General features: G+C 49.6%; 2 protein-coding genes across 6 annotated transcripts; both read right to left on the minus strand.

Moving 5' to 3' along the window:
• Positions 1 to 540: 540 nt before the first annotated feature.
• PAQR7 (progestin and adipoQ receptor family member 7) lies at positions 541 to 4,437 on the minus strand. Of its 4 annotated transcripts, XM_064471151.1 has the most exons (4): positions 4,192 to 4,437; positions 2,663 to 2,784; positions 2,404 to 2,503; positions 541 to 2,020 (listed from the first exon to the last, which is right to left on the minus strand). In XM_064471151.1, the coding sequence occupies exon 4, from the start codon at positions 1,838 to 1,840 to the stop codon at positions 800 to 802; it is 1,041 nt and encodes a 346-aa protein (XP_064327221.1). In that variant the 5' UTR covers positions 1,841 to 2,020; positions 2,404 to 2,503; positions 2,663 to 2,784; positions 4,192 to 4,437; the 3' UTR covers positions 541 to 799. The 4 variants fall into 4 exon arrangements, with proteins under 4 accessions (XP_064327221.1, XP_064327222.1, XP_064327223.1 ...); XM_064471152.1 differs by lacking the exon at positions 2,663 to 2,784; XM_064471153.1 differs by lacking the exon at positions 2,404 to 2,503.
• Positions 4,438 to 6,591: 2,154 nt separating this feature from the next.
• STMN1 (stathmin 1) lies at positions 6,592 to 11,064 on the minus strand. Of its 2 annotated transcripts, none has more exons than XM_064471154.1 (5): positions 10,999 to 11,064; positions 9,395 to 9,464; positions 8,488 to 8,660; positions 7,492 to 7,683; positions 6,592 to 7,099 (listed from the first exon to the last, which is right to left on the minus strand). In XM_064471154.1, the coding sequence occupies exons 2-5, from the start codon at positions 9,405 to 9,407 to the stop codon at positions 7,031 to 7,033; spliced, it is 447 nt and encodes a 148-aa protein (XP_064327224.1). In that variant the 5' UTR covers positions 9,408 to 9,464; positions 10,999 to 11,064; the 3' UTR covers positions 6,592 to 7,030. The 2 variants fall into 2 exon arrangements, with proteins under 2 accessions (XP_064327224.1, XP_064327226.1); XM_064471156.1 differs by having other exon boundaries at positions 10,995 to 11,018.
• Between the last annotated feature and the right edge of the window lie 6,464 nt (positions 11,065 to 17,528).

Below are 17,528 nucleotides of genomic sequence, written 5' to 3' on the forward strand. Positions count from 1 at the left end.
GCTGAACACAAAACCCCAACCGCCCTAGCCCCTCTCACCTTGTCTTTACAAGCTGCAGCCGCAGGCCCAGCACTTTGTGTTTGCACCCTCTCTTTTGCATGCTTCAAACCCCCACGGCCAGTACACCAGTGCCTGTTCACAGGGCCTCAGCCACCACAGAGGGTGCAGAAGCCCCTGTTACTGCCCTGGGGCTGAACCTCCGTCAAATCGACCCCAGCCCAGCTCCTACTGCACTCACAGGGTCTGTGCCTCTCCCTCACACACCCACACTCTTACCAGGTAAGGGACAGGACCTGGTCACTGCATGGATAGCTCTGTGCAAATTCTTAAGCCATATAAAAGGGCCTGAAATGATATTAAATATATTTGTCACCCTTGTTTGTGGTTTATACAAGCTCACCTCGGCCTGTTCCCATGGGTCAGATTCTGCAACCACTAACAGGGCCAAGGTGGCATCTCCCCACCTTCTGCTGTGAGACCTGGTGGCTTCCAAGAACCTCTCCCAGCTGTTCAAGGTACAGGGCTGCAGGACTGACAACATTTTGTTCCAACAGTTTATTCAGACACATGAATTAAACCATTGTACCATTTTAAGAGCAAGCCAGAACTAATTCTGAATTAAAGTAATAATGAAAAGCAACTCTTACTTTCCCTCCCTATGGAGAGCACTGCTGAGTAACAGTTCACAAAGCCTTTTATTCCTCTTCTTGAAGTTTGTGGCCACATTTATGCCACCATCACCACAGCTGGCTGCAGATCAACCATTTGGGTGAGCTCACCTGCTTCTCCTTCAGGGCTCTTACTCTTCTTTGAAGCTGAGCCTGTTCTTCACCTTCCTGGCCATGTAAGCAGCTGTGAGGACAGAGCAGGTCACAGTGAAGAGGCATAGGGCCGAGAAGTTGTGCGCCGAATCACCCTGAAGGGTGGAATAGATCTGTCGCCTGGACTCATAGTCCAACACCACCGCCTCGATCTGCGCCAGCGTGCAGAGCACGAGGCACACGTGAAAAATCTGATGGCTCTGCCCGAAGAAGTGACACTTCCCAGGGAACCACTTCTCGGGGTAAGGGTGTGAGAAAAAAAAGGCACCAATGAGGAAAAACAGCACCTGGCATTTGTGATACAGAAGGGCCGGGTCAGCCCACTCGGAGGACGGCGCGGTGTAGATGCGGTGGACCACAGGGCTGATGTCCAGCGCGTACGCCAGGCCGGAGGGCAGCTCCTGGCAGAGCCGGCTCAGAAGGTGAGCAGACTGGTGGTACCGGTACTTGGCGTAGCAGGAACCAGCACAGGACAGCCACGCTAACAGGACGGCCACCGGCATGTAAAACCCCTTGATCTTCTCGTGCCAGCTTGGCTCGATGGCGTAGTAGTAGTGCCCCAGAGCACTGCCATACTGGTAAACGGCGACCCCCACGTAGTCCATAAAGAAGAAGCTGTAGTGCCAGAACTCGGATTTGGCCTGCAGAAGGTGAGCAAGCGTGCTGAACGTCAGGTAGGTGATGGATGCCACAATGATGATGAGGAGGGGTTGGGCGTGCAGGTCCTGTCCAAAATCCACCCGCTGTGAGAGCTGCTGGAACCGCAGCAGCAGGATGAGCGCAGCCAGCAGATGGGTCCAGACGTTGATGGCCTCGTTGTGCTGCTGGAAGAGCGTCGAGAAGTAATAGCGCCAGGTCTGCTGCACTGGCCGGTAGCCGCTGTGGATGTAGGGCTTCCAGAAGACCTTTGGCACCTCTGAACTGCTGACGGTGGAGGGAGAGAGGGGTGCCAGCAGCTGAGGGACCTGCCGCACGTTAATAAAGAGGCGGCTAAGCTTTTCGGTGACAACCGTTGCCATGTTGCAGCCAAACTCTGGTTCCCCGCCACGCAAAACAACCTTTGGGTTGGAAAAAGAGTTTTGCTGCGGGGTTTAATAGAGTCTTTACCAAAAATCAACAAGCAGGGCCTGTTTGGATACTCTGGCTTTTTTCCAAAGGTATATAAAATCACACGTGACTGGAGAGTGGCCTTATAATAGCTGGAATAAAAAAAAAAAAAAAAATCACCAAAAATAGTAATATGAAGGAGGTTGAAGGGAGATTTAAGAACTCCTGCCAGAGTGCCCCATGCTCTACAGGCAACCTGTCTGGAGGACAGAGGTAGAAGATACGAGTACAGGGTTAACTGACAATAATTAACACACCAGGATGTATCAGTTCCTAGACTCAACCCTTCCCAGCAGTTTGGGAACTACTAAACAAACTAAACATCCCAAACTTCCCACTCCAGGAGCGGCAGTTTCCCCCCCTCATAAACTGTTTGAGGTATCTTTACCCTCTCTGCCTCACAAGGGGCATCTGAGAACAAAACCAACTTTAACACCAGTAACAGAAGATTAACTTCTGTGTTTAGAGTTTTTACCGTCTTTTTTCAGCTCCTCATTTTCCACGTGGCTTTGCACAGAAACAACGCAGCTCGAGTGAGTTCATCCTGTTGCATCACTGAGGTCTAGCAGCGTAATCTTTGTGAGCAAGCATTTCTATATTTACATTTTGAAGCGGCTGTCCTTAACAAGATAAAGGCAACCTCACTGGCTTGTTCTGCCTTTTCATGGCAGCCTTAAAAACATACTGCAAAGAACATGCTGAAAAATGAGATTTCCCCACCCCGTCCCCTTTACCTGCTCTTGCTCAGACAAGTTCTGAGGAAAACAGCCCAACTCCCGTCCAGCTCCAGTGCCGATTTACACCTCAACTTCTGACAAGTGCAGTCATTTCAGGGACAGCTCAGACAGGAAAAGCTCTTCAAAGTTTGGGAACAGGAGTAGGAGGCGGGAATGGGGCTGTTTATTTTAAAAATCTCTGTAATTTCCTCATCAAAATGGATTAGACAGGTCAGTAACTCATGCCTGCCTGAAGCTGAGGAGCACAGATGCAGATAAAAACAGGCTGTTTGCTGCTCAGCTTCCCTCTTGAACACTCTTTTCCCACCTCGCCTGGCTAAAGAGGCCCCACATCAAAAATCTGCCTGGGTCAGAGCAGCACCTCGCAGAAGGCAACCCTGACCCTCGCCTGGCCTCCCAATGCCTCCCCTGTAACACTGCAACATGCACAGGCTGCCAGTGAAAAATTAACTTCATAAACCTCTTCCGGACTTGCAGCCACTGTGCTGAACTGAAACAGCCTCGGGAGATGTCAGCAAAAGCAGAACTTCCCACATTAAGCTATTTTGACCAAAATTCTATGGGTAGTTTGGAAGAAAACGCTGCCCTTCTGATGCCCAGAGCACTTGCCTCTGTGCCAGGGCTGCCACTGCCCACGGGGACACCTGGATACGCGGGGAGGGGGCTCAGCTCCAGACCGTGTCTGACCCCACCACGGCTGCCAAAAGACAAATTCCTACAGGAAAGGCACCCCTGGCTCTGCACAGGGAAATGCTGCGGCAAAAGCAGCGGGAAAAGCCGCGTTCCGAGCGGCCAGGCACGAGGCAGGAAAGGGAACCGTGTTTACTTCAGGTCATCCAAAACTTGTTGGAACAGGACTTAATTTGCACAGCTCTTCCTAGCTATGAAGCCTTGAGCAATGCTCAGTTATGAGCAGAGCACATCCTACGCAGTACTGGAAATCATTAATCTGGCTTGTACTCGGAATAATAACCTCCACATACCTACAAGATGTCAATAACGTTGCCTCAAATGCCTGTTATTCCTACGGAGCATTTCCCTTCTCAAGCAGCATCCACCCATCCTGCTGAATTTTTTTTTCATGACACAGACTCAGCCCCCAGCTGTTTACATGCCTGTTTGCTCCCATGCATATGGCTGTATTTAGCCTTCTAAAGCACAAATACATTTCCTTCAACTTATGATTGTTTTCTCCTTGGCACAGGCTCACCGAGCCCCCCCGTAAGCACAAGGCGAGCACATTTTCAGGGCCCGGGCTCCAGTCCCCGCACCCAGGGAATCTCTCCCTCCTCCCGGCAGGGCAGCGGCACCAGCCCTGCCAAAACCCCTCTGGGGCAGCCAGGAATTGATTCCCCCCCCCCGGATTTTTTTCCCCGGGTTTGTGGGGTACTTCAAGATGCAGGTACAGCTGGAGGTTGGCAGAGTCCTGGACCTTCCCCCCCACGGTGCCCTGGCAGGGCCTGCGGCCCCCCCCCAGGACCCCACTGCCCGGACGCCCGGCCCTGGAGCCCTCCGTGCCCACTCACCCTCCGTGGCTCTGCCGGGCAGCTCCCCAGGCCCAGGCACCCGCAGAACACCCAGCTCCAGGCTCTTCTCCTTCACGCTGTGCCTGTCCCCAAGTGGAAGGTCAGTAAACCAGGGGGTGCCGGCCCCAGGCACAGCCCCTGTCCCTCTGTCAGCCGGCTGGAGGTGTAACATCTCCCATTTCCCCCACCACACCCAGCACGGGGCTTCTGGTTGCTTTTCTAACTTGCTACCACATGGCGGGCTGTGTAGCCTATGAAATAAAGCTGTGGCTTTTGTCTTTTTTTTTTTTTTTAAAGCAATATGTTAGTAGTCCAGCCTTCCCTACCAGAGAGGGTATTATTTCTGTTTTTCTGCCCAAGCACCATCTCCTCCATGCTAGTTTTTCCCCTTAGTCCCTTCTCTGATGATTACCACGCTCTGTTTGCATCCCCCGATTGCATTCCCACCCCTCAAACCTCCCATTCCCCCCACAGCTCTCAGAGGAACGAGACTCAGCTCAGACCCTGGGCTTTAAGCTCCCATTCCCTGTAACGCCGGCAGCCATGTGAAGCAGAACTCAGACAAGGAAACAGAAGGCCCTGAGCTGAGATCTGGCAGCTTTGGCAAGGCAAAAACTCCCATTTAACGTCTCTTTGTGCTCTGAACACCACGTGGGGTTTGGCAGTGCTGTCATCCTCCTCTCCCACCCCTCGAAAAGATGGGGGAACACCCCCCCCCAGCATTTGGGATGCTTGGTCTCTTCTCAGCAGGTAAAGGAATACAGTAAAATGAAGAGCTGATTGTGTTTTTTTTTCATTGCTAATTATGCCTGATTTTGCATATGGGAACTGATCCAGCCATCACTTAAGCCTCCATTATGTGGTACTAGAGATATGCAACTTCTTTCATAAGCACATTACGTAGGGGTTCAGGCCTGTGCCTCAAGGTTCAGCTATTTCCCTGCCCTCAACTTCCCGCTAGATCCTGACCTGCATCCCCGCGCTCTTGGCTTACACAAGGTTGAGAGGTGCCATTACCAACCCAAAACCTGCCCTACTCCTCCACTGTAGATGGGCTGTTGCTCCCCAACAGGTATAAGTATAGTCTCACTTACCTTAAATTATGAAGTATGATGCTTCTGAAAATTCTTCAGGCAAAGGATCCGGTCCCAGCCCTCCAGCGCATCACAACTGACTATCTCACTGTTCTTCTTTCATGCAAAGAGTGTAATATCAGCTTTTGGTTAAGTACAACTTCAATGCAATCAGAAGCGCTAAGCGTGATAAATGAAAGCTCCCTCAGCTGAGGTTCCCTCTTTACCAAGCCCTAGAAGACAGGTCAAGTGGTCCAGGACTCAACTGACCCCTAAAAAAAAAATCCCTAGCAGCATTTCCATCCTCAGAATATGGAATTCTGTCACCTGGCCAGTGCCAGATGCTCCAGGCGTGGAGTTACCCTGAAAACAACCCTAGCAGCCAAGCCTCAAGATCAAGGACACAGAAGGGGGAAGACAGGACCAAGCATGCCTCACCGAGGCCAGGGCCACCAAGTGTTTGACATTAACGGACACTGTGAGACCCAAGGTTTTCCTGCTCCAAGGGAATGCGCTTACTGAAGCCAACTACCTCAGAACACAATGCCATTTACACTGAAGCAAGGTGGCTGCTCACAGTCCAACTGCAACCTTGTCTTTACCACAGAGTAGCGTGAGTACTTGTGGATGTGCAGGACACACTCTGGATTAGGCTTACAGGAAGGCTTTTGGTTTTTTAAGGCACCTGTACAACACAGCAAGTCTGTACCCAATACACCTAAAAATGCATCTTTCCTCAGAGCATAAGCACAGCCGTATCCATTTCTCACATCCCAGAACAAAGGTGATGCACATCTCGTTGTGGGCAGGAGTTAATCTTCAGGCTCGCCCTGCAGCCCAGTGTGCTATCCCAACACACCTGCGGCAGACACCAAATCATAAATAATTCTTATCCACAACAGCATTTTTCAATCCCAGCACAGAACAGGTTTCAAACTCATGGTCCGACACTGCAGGAAGCAGCACACAAGTCACCATTCAACAGCACAAGTCATCTTCTAGAAACCCTTACCAAAAAAAGAAAGGCTCAGATCAGAGTCATGTGGCAACAAGGACCCGTTTGTTGAAGTGTCAGCATCCAAAGGGAGGTGGTTCTGAACGCTTTAACAGAAACACACAACAGCTGACAACTGCTGAGGTGTCAAAACAAAGCTTTGATTGTAAAATTAAGACAATGAGGGTGCTCTAGGGAAAGGCAGTCCTGCAGCATGCCCATGGATTGAAGAAAAAGTGCTGCCACGGACCTTTCCACCCAGCACTGGGTAAGGATGCCTGCTGCAGACCTCAGCCAACTGCTTTTGTTTCTGATGTCATTTTTCAGAAGTAATTCTCATAATAACAGCACTGTGCAGCTTTATTTAGTCACTCAGTTACAGCAGTATTTTAGCAGACTGGGACAGTCAGATTTTTGAAGTGTAACAGATATTCAGCATGGAACAGTATACTACATATTCCTTTCACAAACGTCTTACAGAGCTGATACAGTACTAGCCATCAACCCAGTAGCGAGCGCACTGGAGTAGAAAAGGATGCAACAAGAAGATAGCTACACTGGAAAGACAACACTTTAGAAAAAGTGAAACATGTAAGGTCTCCCCTCTAGCCCCCAAAGAAAGTGTACAGTTTGGATCTAATTTTACAGTTCTACATCAGTTTCTAGAAACTTAAAAAAAAAACCAAACAAAAAAAACCAAAGATAAAACCACTGGCCAGTACAGTCTTTGGATATTTAGAGGAGGGGGAGAGAGTCAGTTTCCAGAATGAAGTCAGTCGGTTTCAGCCTCACCAGGGTCTTTGCCTTCTTTGTTCTTTCGAACCTCTTCAATATGCTTGTCCTGAAAGACAACAGCAGGGAAGCAGTTAGCTGCCTGGGCGCGGAGAGGCAGGGCTCTGGGCCGGCAGAGCAAGCCCTGGCTTGCTTCCCACCCCACAGCAGGAACCTCTGAGTCTGGGTTACTGAAGGGGGGGGGGGGCTACAGGATGAAGCTTTAGAAGAGAAAGGGAGATGCTGCTCTAACTCCATCCATCCCCTCTGCCCCAAGAGGAGGATTTCTGCACAGTCTTTGGCAGATTTAATAATCTTTGAAGACCAGACCACCACAGGATGTCCATCTACTCATAGCACCCCCCCTAACCTGACCACTTACTTGGCTTTATTTAGCCAGTTTTCACAGTAAGGAGCATGGATAAACTCTCTTCCACAGGGGAACGGGGACTTCACACCCACCTTCTCCCTCAAGCGTTCCAGTTTAGCAGCCATTTGTGCCTCACGGTTCTCTTTGTTAGCTTCCATTTTGTGGGTCAGCTTCTCCTCTGCCATTTTGCTGAAGTTGTTGTTTTCTTCAATTGCTTTCTGAAGCACCTCTTTTTCATGCTCCCGCTTCTCAGCAAGCTGCTTCAAGACTTCCGCTTCATGAGACTAACAAAACAGAGGATGCAGGCTTTGAACATAAAACAGATGAACTGCACAGACAGTTATAGTCAAGCTGCTCACAACTCCCGCGAGAAAAGATTTTTCTGCTATTTTACTGGAGAACAGCATAACTTTGTGATGCAGAACAAAGCTCCCTGGTGCTTGCTCCACCCACATAACCCATATTTCACCACTACAAGCTACCAGGGAAATTTAAGTTTCTGTCATTACTTGCTAGTTGTATTAAATGGGATTTTTTTCCTGGAAAAAAGAGCATGGATCTTTATGTTAACATCAACACGTTTCCTCAGAAATTCTCGCTTCTCAGAGTGGTGAATCACTGTCATTCAGGTCAGACAGGAGGCTGCACTTCAATTAGTAAGTCTCTGCCCAACCAAGGGCTCCAGGCTACATCTCAACAGCGAGATCTTACATCAAGCCAGACATTGTATTGGCAAAGCTTCTCATTACAGATTCACACCACTTTTCTCCTAGAAAATTTAGTTTGGTTATGATGTTAAAGACAAGAAAAACAGCTTCTTCCTGACAGAGCATCCCCTCTCAGCCAAATGTTTTCTCCCAGTTTTTCAAGTGACCATTCAAGATCACTTTGGGAACTTGGCCTTGTGGACCATAACAAAGGTTCCCAAGAGCCCTAGAGATTCCAAAGTTCAATTAATATTCCATTTACCATAACACAGACAGCTAATCACTGGCCCCAAGCAACAAGTAAATTTGAGAAAGCCACCGAACCACCACAACCTGCATGGACTAGTTGAGCAGAGCTCACTTCAGCTGCTTCCAACTTACCTTACGTCTCTCTTCCGCTGCTTCCAACTTCTTCTGAATCTCTTCCAATGACACATCCTTCTTCTTTGGGGGAGAAAGAGGGAATTCCGGGACTGCTTCTTTTGAGCGGGGACTCAGTATCAGCTCAAATGCCTGCCCAGAGGCACGCTTTTCCAGTTCCTTCACTTGAATATCTAGGAACATCGGGAAAAAAAAACCCCAAACAAACAGTATTTTAAGCCAGGAATTGGCTCAGGTAACTTGAACAATAGCCTTTGAAAATTCAAAGCCACAAATCTCGCTTAAGGAGACGGTTCAGATGCGAGCTGATGTTTTGTTTTAAGCAGCTGCAATGCCATTCAAAAATGTGGCAGGCAATTTTGTTTGCCATTTTCCCTTGATACTGCATTACCCAAGCACCTGGCATTTTATTTTAGCCTTTAATATCTGGGGTCGTGAAAACAAGTTTATCAGTACTTCAAATGAAAAATCATTCTCCAATGAGAAGTCTGAGGAAGAGCATTTGCCTAAGACCTGACATAGCCAAGAGCTGACACCAGTTTTCAAAGAAATATGTAAGCCAGCGTTCTCTCTTCAAACACCTCTGAGCAGGCACGTCAGCCCTGCACGGTGTCAGTTGTACCAGCACACCAGTTTTGATCACCAAGATGTCTAGATGATAGTCAGCTCTGTTAACAGAGCAGATGGCATGCAGATGAGCTGAAGCCCATCTGCTAACAGCCTCGCCTGAGAGGGCTTTTGGTATGTTTTCACAAACACCCAGTTCTAACAGCTTCTCCAAAGCAGCCTAGATATGGGAGGAAAGCACGGTGATGACAGTTTATTTTACTATATTAGATTTTAAAATATATTTGAGAAATTAAGAGGAAAAAACCCACAAGAGTATTTCATACATAATACTACATACCAGAAGTAGCCATGACCAAGAAAGTGGGACTCCAGAAGCCAACTCCAGTAGAATTTCAATCGGTTGGATTCTAGATAACAAAGAGACATGCCTTTGAACAGTAAGTACATTAATTTATTCTAACTCATAATAAAAATTGCTAAGCATAACTGGACCTCCTGAACAAAAGAGAGTCAGGCAGGTTACTGCAGTCAGTAATTCCGGTCAGTCCGTGGGGCTGAGGCTGATGTACATTGCTAGGAACAGCAGAGATGTTCTCAGTTATTGGTGTTGCAGGATCTGTAATGTATGACTGTACAGCCAGGCATTTTCAGTCCCTGTTTTACTCCACCGTAATTAAGATACACGAACAAAGACTCCCATTTCACCATTAATTCAGCAGCATGCAGTGCTATGGGTGTTTCACCGATATTGCACATAGCTCTTTCAGTTAAAATACGGCGCACAACAAGACAGCACAGCCAGGACTCCTGCTGTTACAAAAGGATCTTAAATGTGTGCTTTGAGCTCATTTAAAATTCGATTTTTATTTATGCAGCTGAAGCCAGATGCAGTACATCACGACAGACAGGGAGCACGCACACTGCCCAGCATCCCTTGTTATAAAGGGGCGCAATAAAAAAAAAAGCCACAAAGTGGTAAACACACCAAAAGGAGGATTTTTTCCCCCCCCCCCAGGTTTTAAACTGACAATGAAGAGGGGTCCGCCCGGGTTGGGGGGCGCTAGGACCGCGCACCCACCCGGGCCCAGCGGTACCGCCCCTCCCGCCATCAACCAATAGGGGCCGAGGCCGTCGCGCGGCCGGGCGGAGGCCCCGCCCCAGCCCCGCACGCGCCTTGCTAACCGCACCGAATTCAAACCGCCGGGGAGAGCGCGAGCGAGAGAGCGCGCGCGCGCGCCCGCGCGCGGGGGGCCCGAGGGAGGGCGGGGCCAACGGTAACATCCGGGCACCTGCCGCCCCCCGCCGCAGGTGCGGGCCCCCGCCTCTACCCCGGGGTGACGGCGAGGGCGGGGGGGGGACTGGCGGACACACACATGGGACCCCCCGCCCCACCGCCGCCGTGCGGGGCTCCGCGGAGGGTCCCCGTGTTCGATGGCGTTGGGGCGCGGCCGCTGGGCGCCGCCCCTTCCCCACTAACAATGGCGGGGTCCTGTCAGGGAGGGGAGGGGGCGCCGTCGCCTCCAACAGGGCGTCGCCCCTCGCAGAGTCGCCCCTCACGGAGCGTCGCCCCCTCACAGGACAATAGGCACCCCCTCCCCCGTCGATATTGGAGCAGTGGAGGTGGAGACGCCCCCCCGCCCATTGTCTCCCGCAGCCCCTTTGTCACCGCGACGCCCGGCAAGCGGACGGCGACGCGACCCCGGGGGAAGGGAAGAGACAAGAAGGGCAGGCGCCGTGCCCCCTTCCCAAGCGGCTGCGGAGCCCCCGGCGGCTCCCCTCGCCCTGACACCCACCCTCAAACCCCCTCCGCTGCGGCGTCGCCCCCCACCCCACGGACGGCCGGACCTCTGCGTGTGACCACCCCGGCTTCCCCACACCCGAAGGGCCGCGGACACCCACCCCCAAGCCCGGGCAGCCGCCGGCCCCGCCGCACGTACCCACCTTCCCGCTCCGCCGCTCCGGCCACACTCCGCTCCCGCCCGCCCCGCCAAGCACAAAAGCGCCAAACAATGGCACGTGACCCGCCCCGCCCCGCCCCTATTGGCCGAGCGCGGCGGCACGTGCCGCCCGCCGCGGGGGGGCGAGGGGGGAGAGGCGGGAAGCGCGAGGCGGGGGGCACCGCGCACCCCCCCGTCCCCGCCGCCCGCTGCATGCCGGGAGATGTAGTCCGCCACCGGCGGGCGGGGGCGGCGAGGGGCGGCGACCCCCGCGGCCCGGCGGGGCTCGGGCGGAGGATGCGGGGCTTCACCGCGACGCCCCTCGCCTCTGCGGGCCGCCCCCGGGGCCGTGCGCCTCCCCCCCCCCACGCCGCGCTGTCCGCCCGCGCCCGGAGGGCGGTGGGACTCCCTTTGTCTCCCACCCCGGTGGTGTCCCCGCCCCCGGTGCGGCATCGTTTGGTCGGGGTCGTTCGTCCCTTCAGGGGTGTTTGGTGGGAGCAGAGCCGTGACTTGGATGGTCGCCTCAGGGCTGGCCACTTACCTCAGGACCATGGTCACCTGCCTCAGGACTATGGTCACCTCAGGGCCACAGCCAGCAACTGCTGGGCTTTCAGTCACCTCAGGACTAGTCACCTCAAGGCCATGGCAACTTACGGCCACAGTCACCCCATGGCCATGATCACCTACCTCAGGGCTTTTGTTCAACTCAGTACTACGGTCACCTCAGGGCCATGGTCACCTACCTCAGGGCTTTCAGTCACCTCAGGACTACAGTCACCGCATGGCCACTTAACTAGGGGCCATGGTCACCTACCTGAAGGCATGGCCACCTCAGGGCCAGTCAGTCATCTCAGAGCCACAATAATCCCAGGGCTGTTGGACATCGTCAAGATGACCACCATGTTCCTTTGGTCACCTCAGAGTCACAGCCACCACAGGCCAAACCTGAAGAGGATCTGTGGGTCTGATAATGCGTTGGCCCCATGGTCCCCAGCAGTGTGTTTTGGGGGACAGACACATGGCCACCCTCGCCTTTGGGGTGACACCAGCAAGTCGAAGCATGTCCAGAAAAGCCATCATTCATGCAGATTCCATAGATTGTACATAATGGCTGTGTAAAGATGATCCGTCCTTGTCTTACGGGCTGCACTGCGAGCAGTTCCCTTCTCAAGATAACGTTATTGCCAAGCGTAGATAAGTGGTTTGCTCACAAATGTGCTTTAAATGAACTGGCTGCATTTTTGCGTGTTCTGTACAAATGACTTCTCTGCAATTCCCCTGGTAGTTCCCACACTACAGTCACTTGAGTTACACCAAGAGTCAATAGGCACAAAAGGCAGATGGCTGGAGAACAGCACAAATCTTCTGCTATGATACAAGCCCAGCACAGTGGTCCCCATACCCTAAATACCAAAGAAAGGACTTTTCTGAGGGGACCCACCCTTGTTGTGCACACTCTTAAAAACAAGGATTTTGCACCAAAAAAAAAAATCCTACCTTGAGGAAGGTTAATATTGTGACAGAAACACATAAAGCTTTCAAAACAGAGATTATTTTAAACACTTGCCCTGTTTTTTGCTGATCTGACGTCTATTTCCATGGAAACCACATCCAGCCGCTGAGCTGCTAGAACTGGGAGAGGTTTCTGCCGGAATGGCTCGCTGGGTATGGGAAGAGCCATTTTCCAGCAGCATGGTAGAGCCTTTTTGTGGGATTGAAGGGATTTCAGATTCAAAATGGATTGGCTGCTTGGCCCTTCAGGATCATGCCTCATGGGGTTCCTGGCTCAACACCAGTGGTATATGCAGAGATATCACATAAGACACAAATGTTTCTAAATGAAACATCTTGAGTCCTTGGATTAAATTGCATTAAATGTTGCTGGAAGACAAAGCAGCCAAGAGACCATGCCACCAGCCTGTGTTTTACTTTCTCATTTATTAATTATCATCCATGTAGATCAACAGTGTGTTGGATGCTTTAATATTAATGCTTTTTAGTAAAATCAATGAGCTTATCCTGGGATGATCTCAGGATTTTCCAGAGGAAACAAGGCTTCCTGGGCTCGGGGCTTTTTGTTTGGTACCTGTATGACTGCCTTTAGTCAGTCCTTACCCCCAGGAGAGATGATGATGAAATACCATTTCCCGCTTTTGAAGAAGGGATGCAGGCTGAGATAAACTACGAGTCATGCAGGGTCTGTTCTCAGCGCCTTCCATCTTATTTCCTGGGCTTCTCACAGGGACAAGAAAAAAGAATCAGAGAAAAAAAAAGAGGAAAAAAAAAAGACCGGAATGTAACTTACCTTCTTTTGCAGATTGGCTTTAAAGCCAAAACCGTTTATTTCAGCTAAGAACTCTCCTATGTAAGAGGCAAAATGGTTTATTGATGAGAGGCACTGAGCTGGGAATCAGATTTGGGATTTGTTCTCAGCCCTGACATTTTCCATGCCGTGTCACTTAGGTTGAGACTCTTTAGCAACCTCTTTACAACACCTGCCACAACTGGTTTCAATTTAAACTGAAATCTTTGAGCGTTATTGTGATACAAAGAGGAATAACAGCTCTTAGCAGCTGGAAAGGCATGGAGGCGATCTCGTTTTTCGCCTCGTTGCAAGAGTGGTTTTATTTTTGGAACATTTCATAAAACTCGTTTGTTTATGTGGCATTTATTTTTGTCTGATCTCAAGGAGAATGGAGTATATGAAAAGCTTTTATTTAATTTGCATTTGATTTCTGTTTATCAACACATTTACTGCGCTTCTAAACAGACTCTTTTTTCGTTGAGCCTAGCAGCATGTGGCTGTGGTAGTTTTTGTCTGCTGGATTCCTTATCACCAACAAAAGCTTTTTGCTATAATCCCAGTGCTTCCAAAAAAAGGAGCAAGCACCGGTACGAGAAATTTCTTCCAACATGTCACTATTTAGCCCCAAAACAGGATTCAAGAAGAAAGATGCCATTTCAAACTCATATCTAACCACATCAGCCAGATGAATTTGTGCATCTTGAGGAAAATAAAGAACCACAGCAGAACCTGCAGAAGACATCCCCAAGTAGAAGGGGACAAAGCCTCTAGCAGACAGGAATATGATCTGCTCTCAGGGTCAGTGGCTATGATGCATCCAAGCCAGCGATAACTGCAACCACTTAAAATCATTGCCCTCGTGCAACTCACAGCCTCAGCTGTAACTGCCCACTGGTCGCTCGAGGGGGGCTCATTGTCAGCACAGGCAAAACACGAGGCCCCTCAGCTTCAGTTCAACAGGCTCTGCTGGCAGCGAAACAGCTAAGTTAAGGTCTCGTCGGGAGCACTCCTTGTACGTGTGAATTTAGGATGTGACGTGATCAGATTTAGCATCAAGATTAAAGCGCCTCCTCTGATGTGCTTATCAAAATATTCCACAAAGAGACTGACATAATTAGGTGACAACTCAGCCCACGGCAGCTCTTTTAGCTTGCAAAAATATTTAATCTCCAATACGAAAATGTGCTTTCTGAGTATGAAACTGCCACCCTTAAGAACCTATGGTAGATGAACTGATGGCTTATTTGTTAACCAGATAATGTTTTAAAGCACCTTGGCAAGCATTTGCCAAGACTGGTAATGGTCACTGCATTAGCAAAGTTCATTTTTAAAACTAGAAATCCAGTATACTATTTGACCTGAGTCAATCAGTCGAACTGATTTAACAAATAACCTGCTGGAGGAGGCACTAATTTAAAAGCAGCTTGTACTCAGAGGTAGAGAGAAGGGCTAAAAGATTTCTTTCTATCCGTGTTTCTCAGTCTTTGTATTAACGTTCAGCAAATTTTTCTCTACACCAGAGCTTACCCATCTTCACGCTGGCCTGACAAAGGTCTCGCAAGGAAAAGTAGTGGCTGCAAAGGTCTCACTGATCTTCAGATAAAAATACATTTTAATACAAATGCTGTTGAGGAGTCCACGGAAATGAAGAATAAAACAAGACTTCCAGGGAGTGTCTCCCTCACAATGAAAGCTCTTCCACAGGCAAGAAATGGTTAAGGTAATTGATATTTGTTTACTGGAGGTGTTCAAGCTGATACTATATTTATACTGAAAAACACTATTAAGAAAACGTTCCCTTTGGAATAAATTGGCACTCGCCGATATGCTGTTGGAAATAATTCAGTTTTTTCAAATCAGACAGGGTACCTGGCTTCTATTGCTAGTTTGTTTTTTGAGAAATTCACTCGAACTCACTTGATTCCCCCATAAAATGAGACAAGTAAAAGCACTCACCACAGACGGCGATTGCGCCTGCAGCAAGAGAGATGAAAATATAAATTAATTGCTGTGATATGGGAGCAATATAACCCTGAAATGTCATACTCACCTCTTCAAATGCAGTCATAGCCCTGTACTGCACGATAGCCAAATACTATGGTGATGAGGGCTTACAAGGCTCTAGAGTAGAAAAATAATGTAAGCTTCTAATGAACAAAAGACAAAGGCCCCACGAACACTCTGTGCTCCTTGTAAAAAATTCTCCAACACACTGAAATGGCAGCAGACCCTAAAGTAATGGCAGAGGCTGCGGTACCCACACACGGGCACCTTCATCCTGGCTGCAGCCAGGATGCTGAACGGGATCTGGTCTTTCTCCTAGTGATCTCTGCCTTCGATTCACTCGGGGCAAAGGAATAGCAGAACTCCCTTCCCAGCCTGCTGGCAGATCTCCTGGCACATTTTTCGTTCTTTCTTTCCTAAGAAAATGAGGTTTTACATGATCAAACTACTTCTGTAGCTCGGGCTAGTCTTTTCTCCCAGCTTTTAGTTTTGTGAGCCAGTCTCTGCCCCTACGATAAACACGGATGAGAGCTCAGTGACATGAATTCCACAAGTTTCTTGAAAACAGATGGCTGGGGAGAGGCAAGAGTGAGGAAAAGGCTTCAGCACAAGCCCAACTATTATTAGAGACTGGAGACTTCACACCAAGGAGAGCTATCACAGACACTCCCAACAGTGGGTACAATTTCAGAGCCGGTTGTTTCCTTCACGGCACCAGCAGATCCTCCAAGACACTAATGTGCAGTCATGCTCTCCTGGGAGCTACCGGCCAAATATAAGGACAGATCTATGTGGATGCTGGCTCCCACCTCCACTACATCCTGAAACACACCACGAAAGCTGGCCTGGAGATCTCCTCGCACTGCTTTCCCCCCCACTGCTTGCTCCCAACCGAGCTGGGAGCCTCGACCCATTTCTCTGCATCCTCGCTGCTTTTTCCCTTTCTGCTCCCAACCGGAGCACACAAATTTGCATTTCCCATATGGAGCACCAAGAGCTTTGCTATTCAAGGAAGCCCATAAACAACTCACTGCCAAGGGTTCAAAAATAACTGCGCTGCACAGAGCTGCATCACCCAGCGATAGCGAGTGGCTGGGAGAGAAGCACGAAGAAAGGTTTTATGGGTTTGGTTTTTTTTTTTTGCCTGTGAGCCAACAGGAGATGCACTAATTAGATTTCAAAAGTGTCAGAGTCAGCCATTTCAGCTGGGATAGAGCAAAGGAGACAGCGTGATTTTGACAACCACATGGAACAGCAATGCATAGGGAAGCCATCAAATATTCAACAGCCACAGAAGATTCCAGTAAAGACATTTGCTTTGGCTCTTTGAAAATGGAGTGGGGGGAAAGAAAAGCTGGGTATAGCACTAATTATTCCCCAGTTCCTAATTAGTTCCTTGAATTTAAGACATGGATTCAGCTCGATCAGCATCTCAGCAAGCCTATTGTGTTATTAATACTTCCCTGGCGTGATATAGTTAAAAATACTCCCACCCTTTCAAGAGAAAATGTAGCTTGGAAGTGTCATAATGGGAGGAGTTCAGGGATGGAAATCCTCTTAAAGGAATATGACTTCTCCGATGTCAAATAAGCAATATGCACGGGCTTCTAACAGCCCCCAAACTGAGCCTGTTCCCACTAACAGCAATTTTGAAAATAATGCTCAATGCATTGCTCTCAGGCCGCTTCCTGTCAAAGCTATTTCACTGACAAAATTGGCGCGCAGCCAAATGGTAACAGGTTTTATTTATTTTTCAGAGAGATCTGCCGCCTGGGGAGCAGGTGGGTTTGCAATTCTCAAGTGCCTGGCTTCCTTCAGACGGACAGGGCAAGGTCGTATTCAGATTAAAAGGCAGGTTTTTGAAGCATCCCCCCCTCCTTGCATCCAACCTCGCAGTCAGGTAACGCAGGAGATCCTGACCTGCCCAGCACAACAGCCACAGCTAATTTTTCCGTGGCAATATCTATAGGTGCTGTTTAAGGACAAGATCTGTCAGAACCATGGGCAGAATAAAACATGCCTCTTCCCACAGGATCTGTGAGCCAAGGAAACCAGTCTGTTGGTTTTCGACTTCAGTTGGACAAGGAGGTCCAGATCTACGCTTTCACACTTCAGATCCTCTCAGGAGAATAAGCAGTTCCCCTCTCATCTCCACCGACAATTCTGCATCAAAAGGGGTTAATTCCTGCTCCGTCCCACTGGCTCTTCACCGGCTGCCTGTAATC

Source organism: Phalacrocorax carbo, chromosome 22 (assembly GCF_963921805.1).
Source record: "Phalacrocorax carbo chromosome 22, bPhaCar2.1, whole genome shotgun sequence".
NCBI classification, from domain to species: Eukaryota; Metazoa; Chordata; class Aves; order Suliformes; family Phalacrocoracidae; genus Phalacrocorax; species Phalacrocorax carbo.

What these genes read in the sequence shown, in the direction of transcription:
- PAQR7 (XM_064471150.1), bottom strand. Translation starts at nt 1,840, where the DNA reads ATGGCAACGGTTGTCACCGAAAAGCTTAGCCGCCTCTTTATTAACGTG.
- STMN1 (XM_064471154.1), bottom strand. An exon ending in CAGCGGAAGAGAGACGTAAG is followed by an intron (nt 7,684 to 8,487) that starts GTAAGTTGGAAG and finishes CTGTTTTGTTAG; the next exon opens with TCTCATGAAGCGGAAGTCTT. An exon ending in TGGAACGCTTGAGGGAGAAG is followed by an intron (nt 7,100 to 7,491) that starts GTGGGTGTGAAG and finishes GTTGTCTTTCAG; the next exon opens with GACAAGCATATTGAAGAGGT.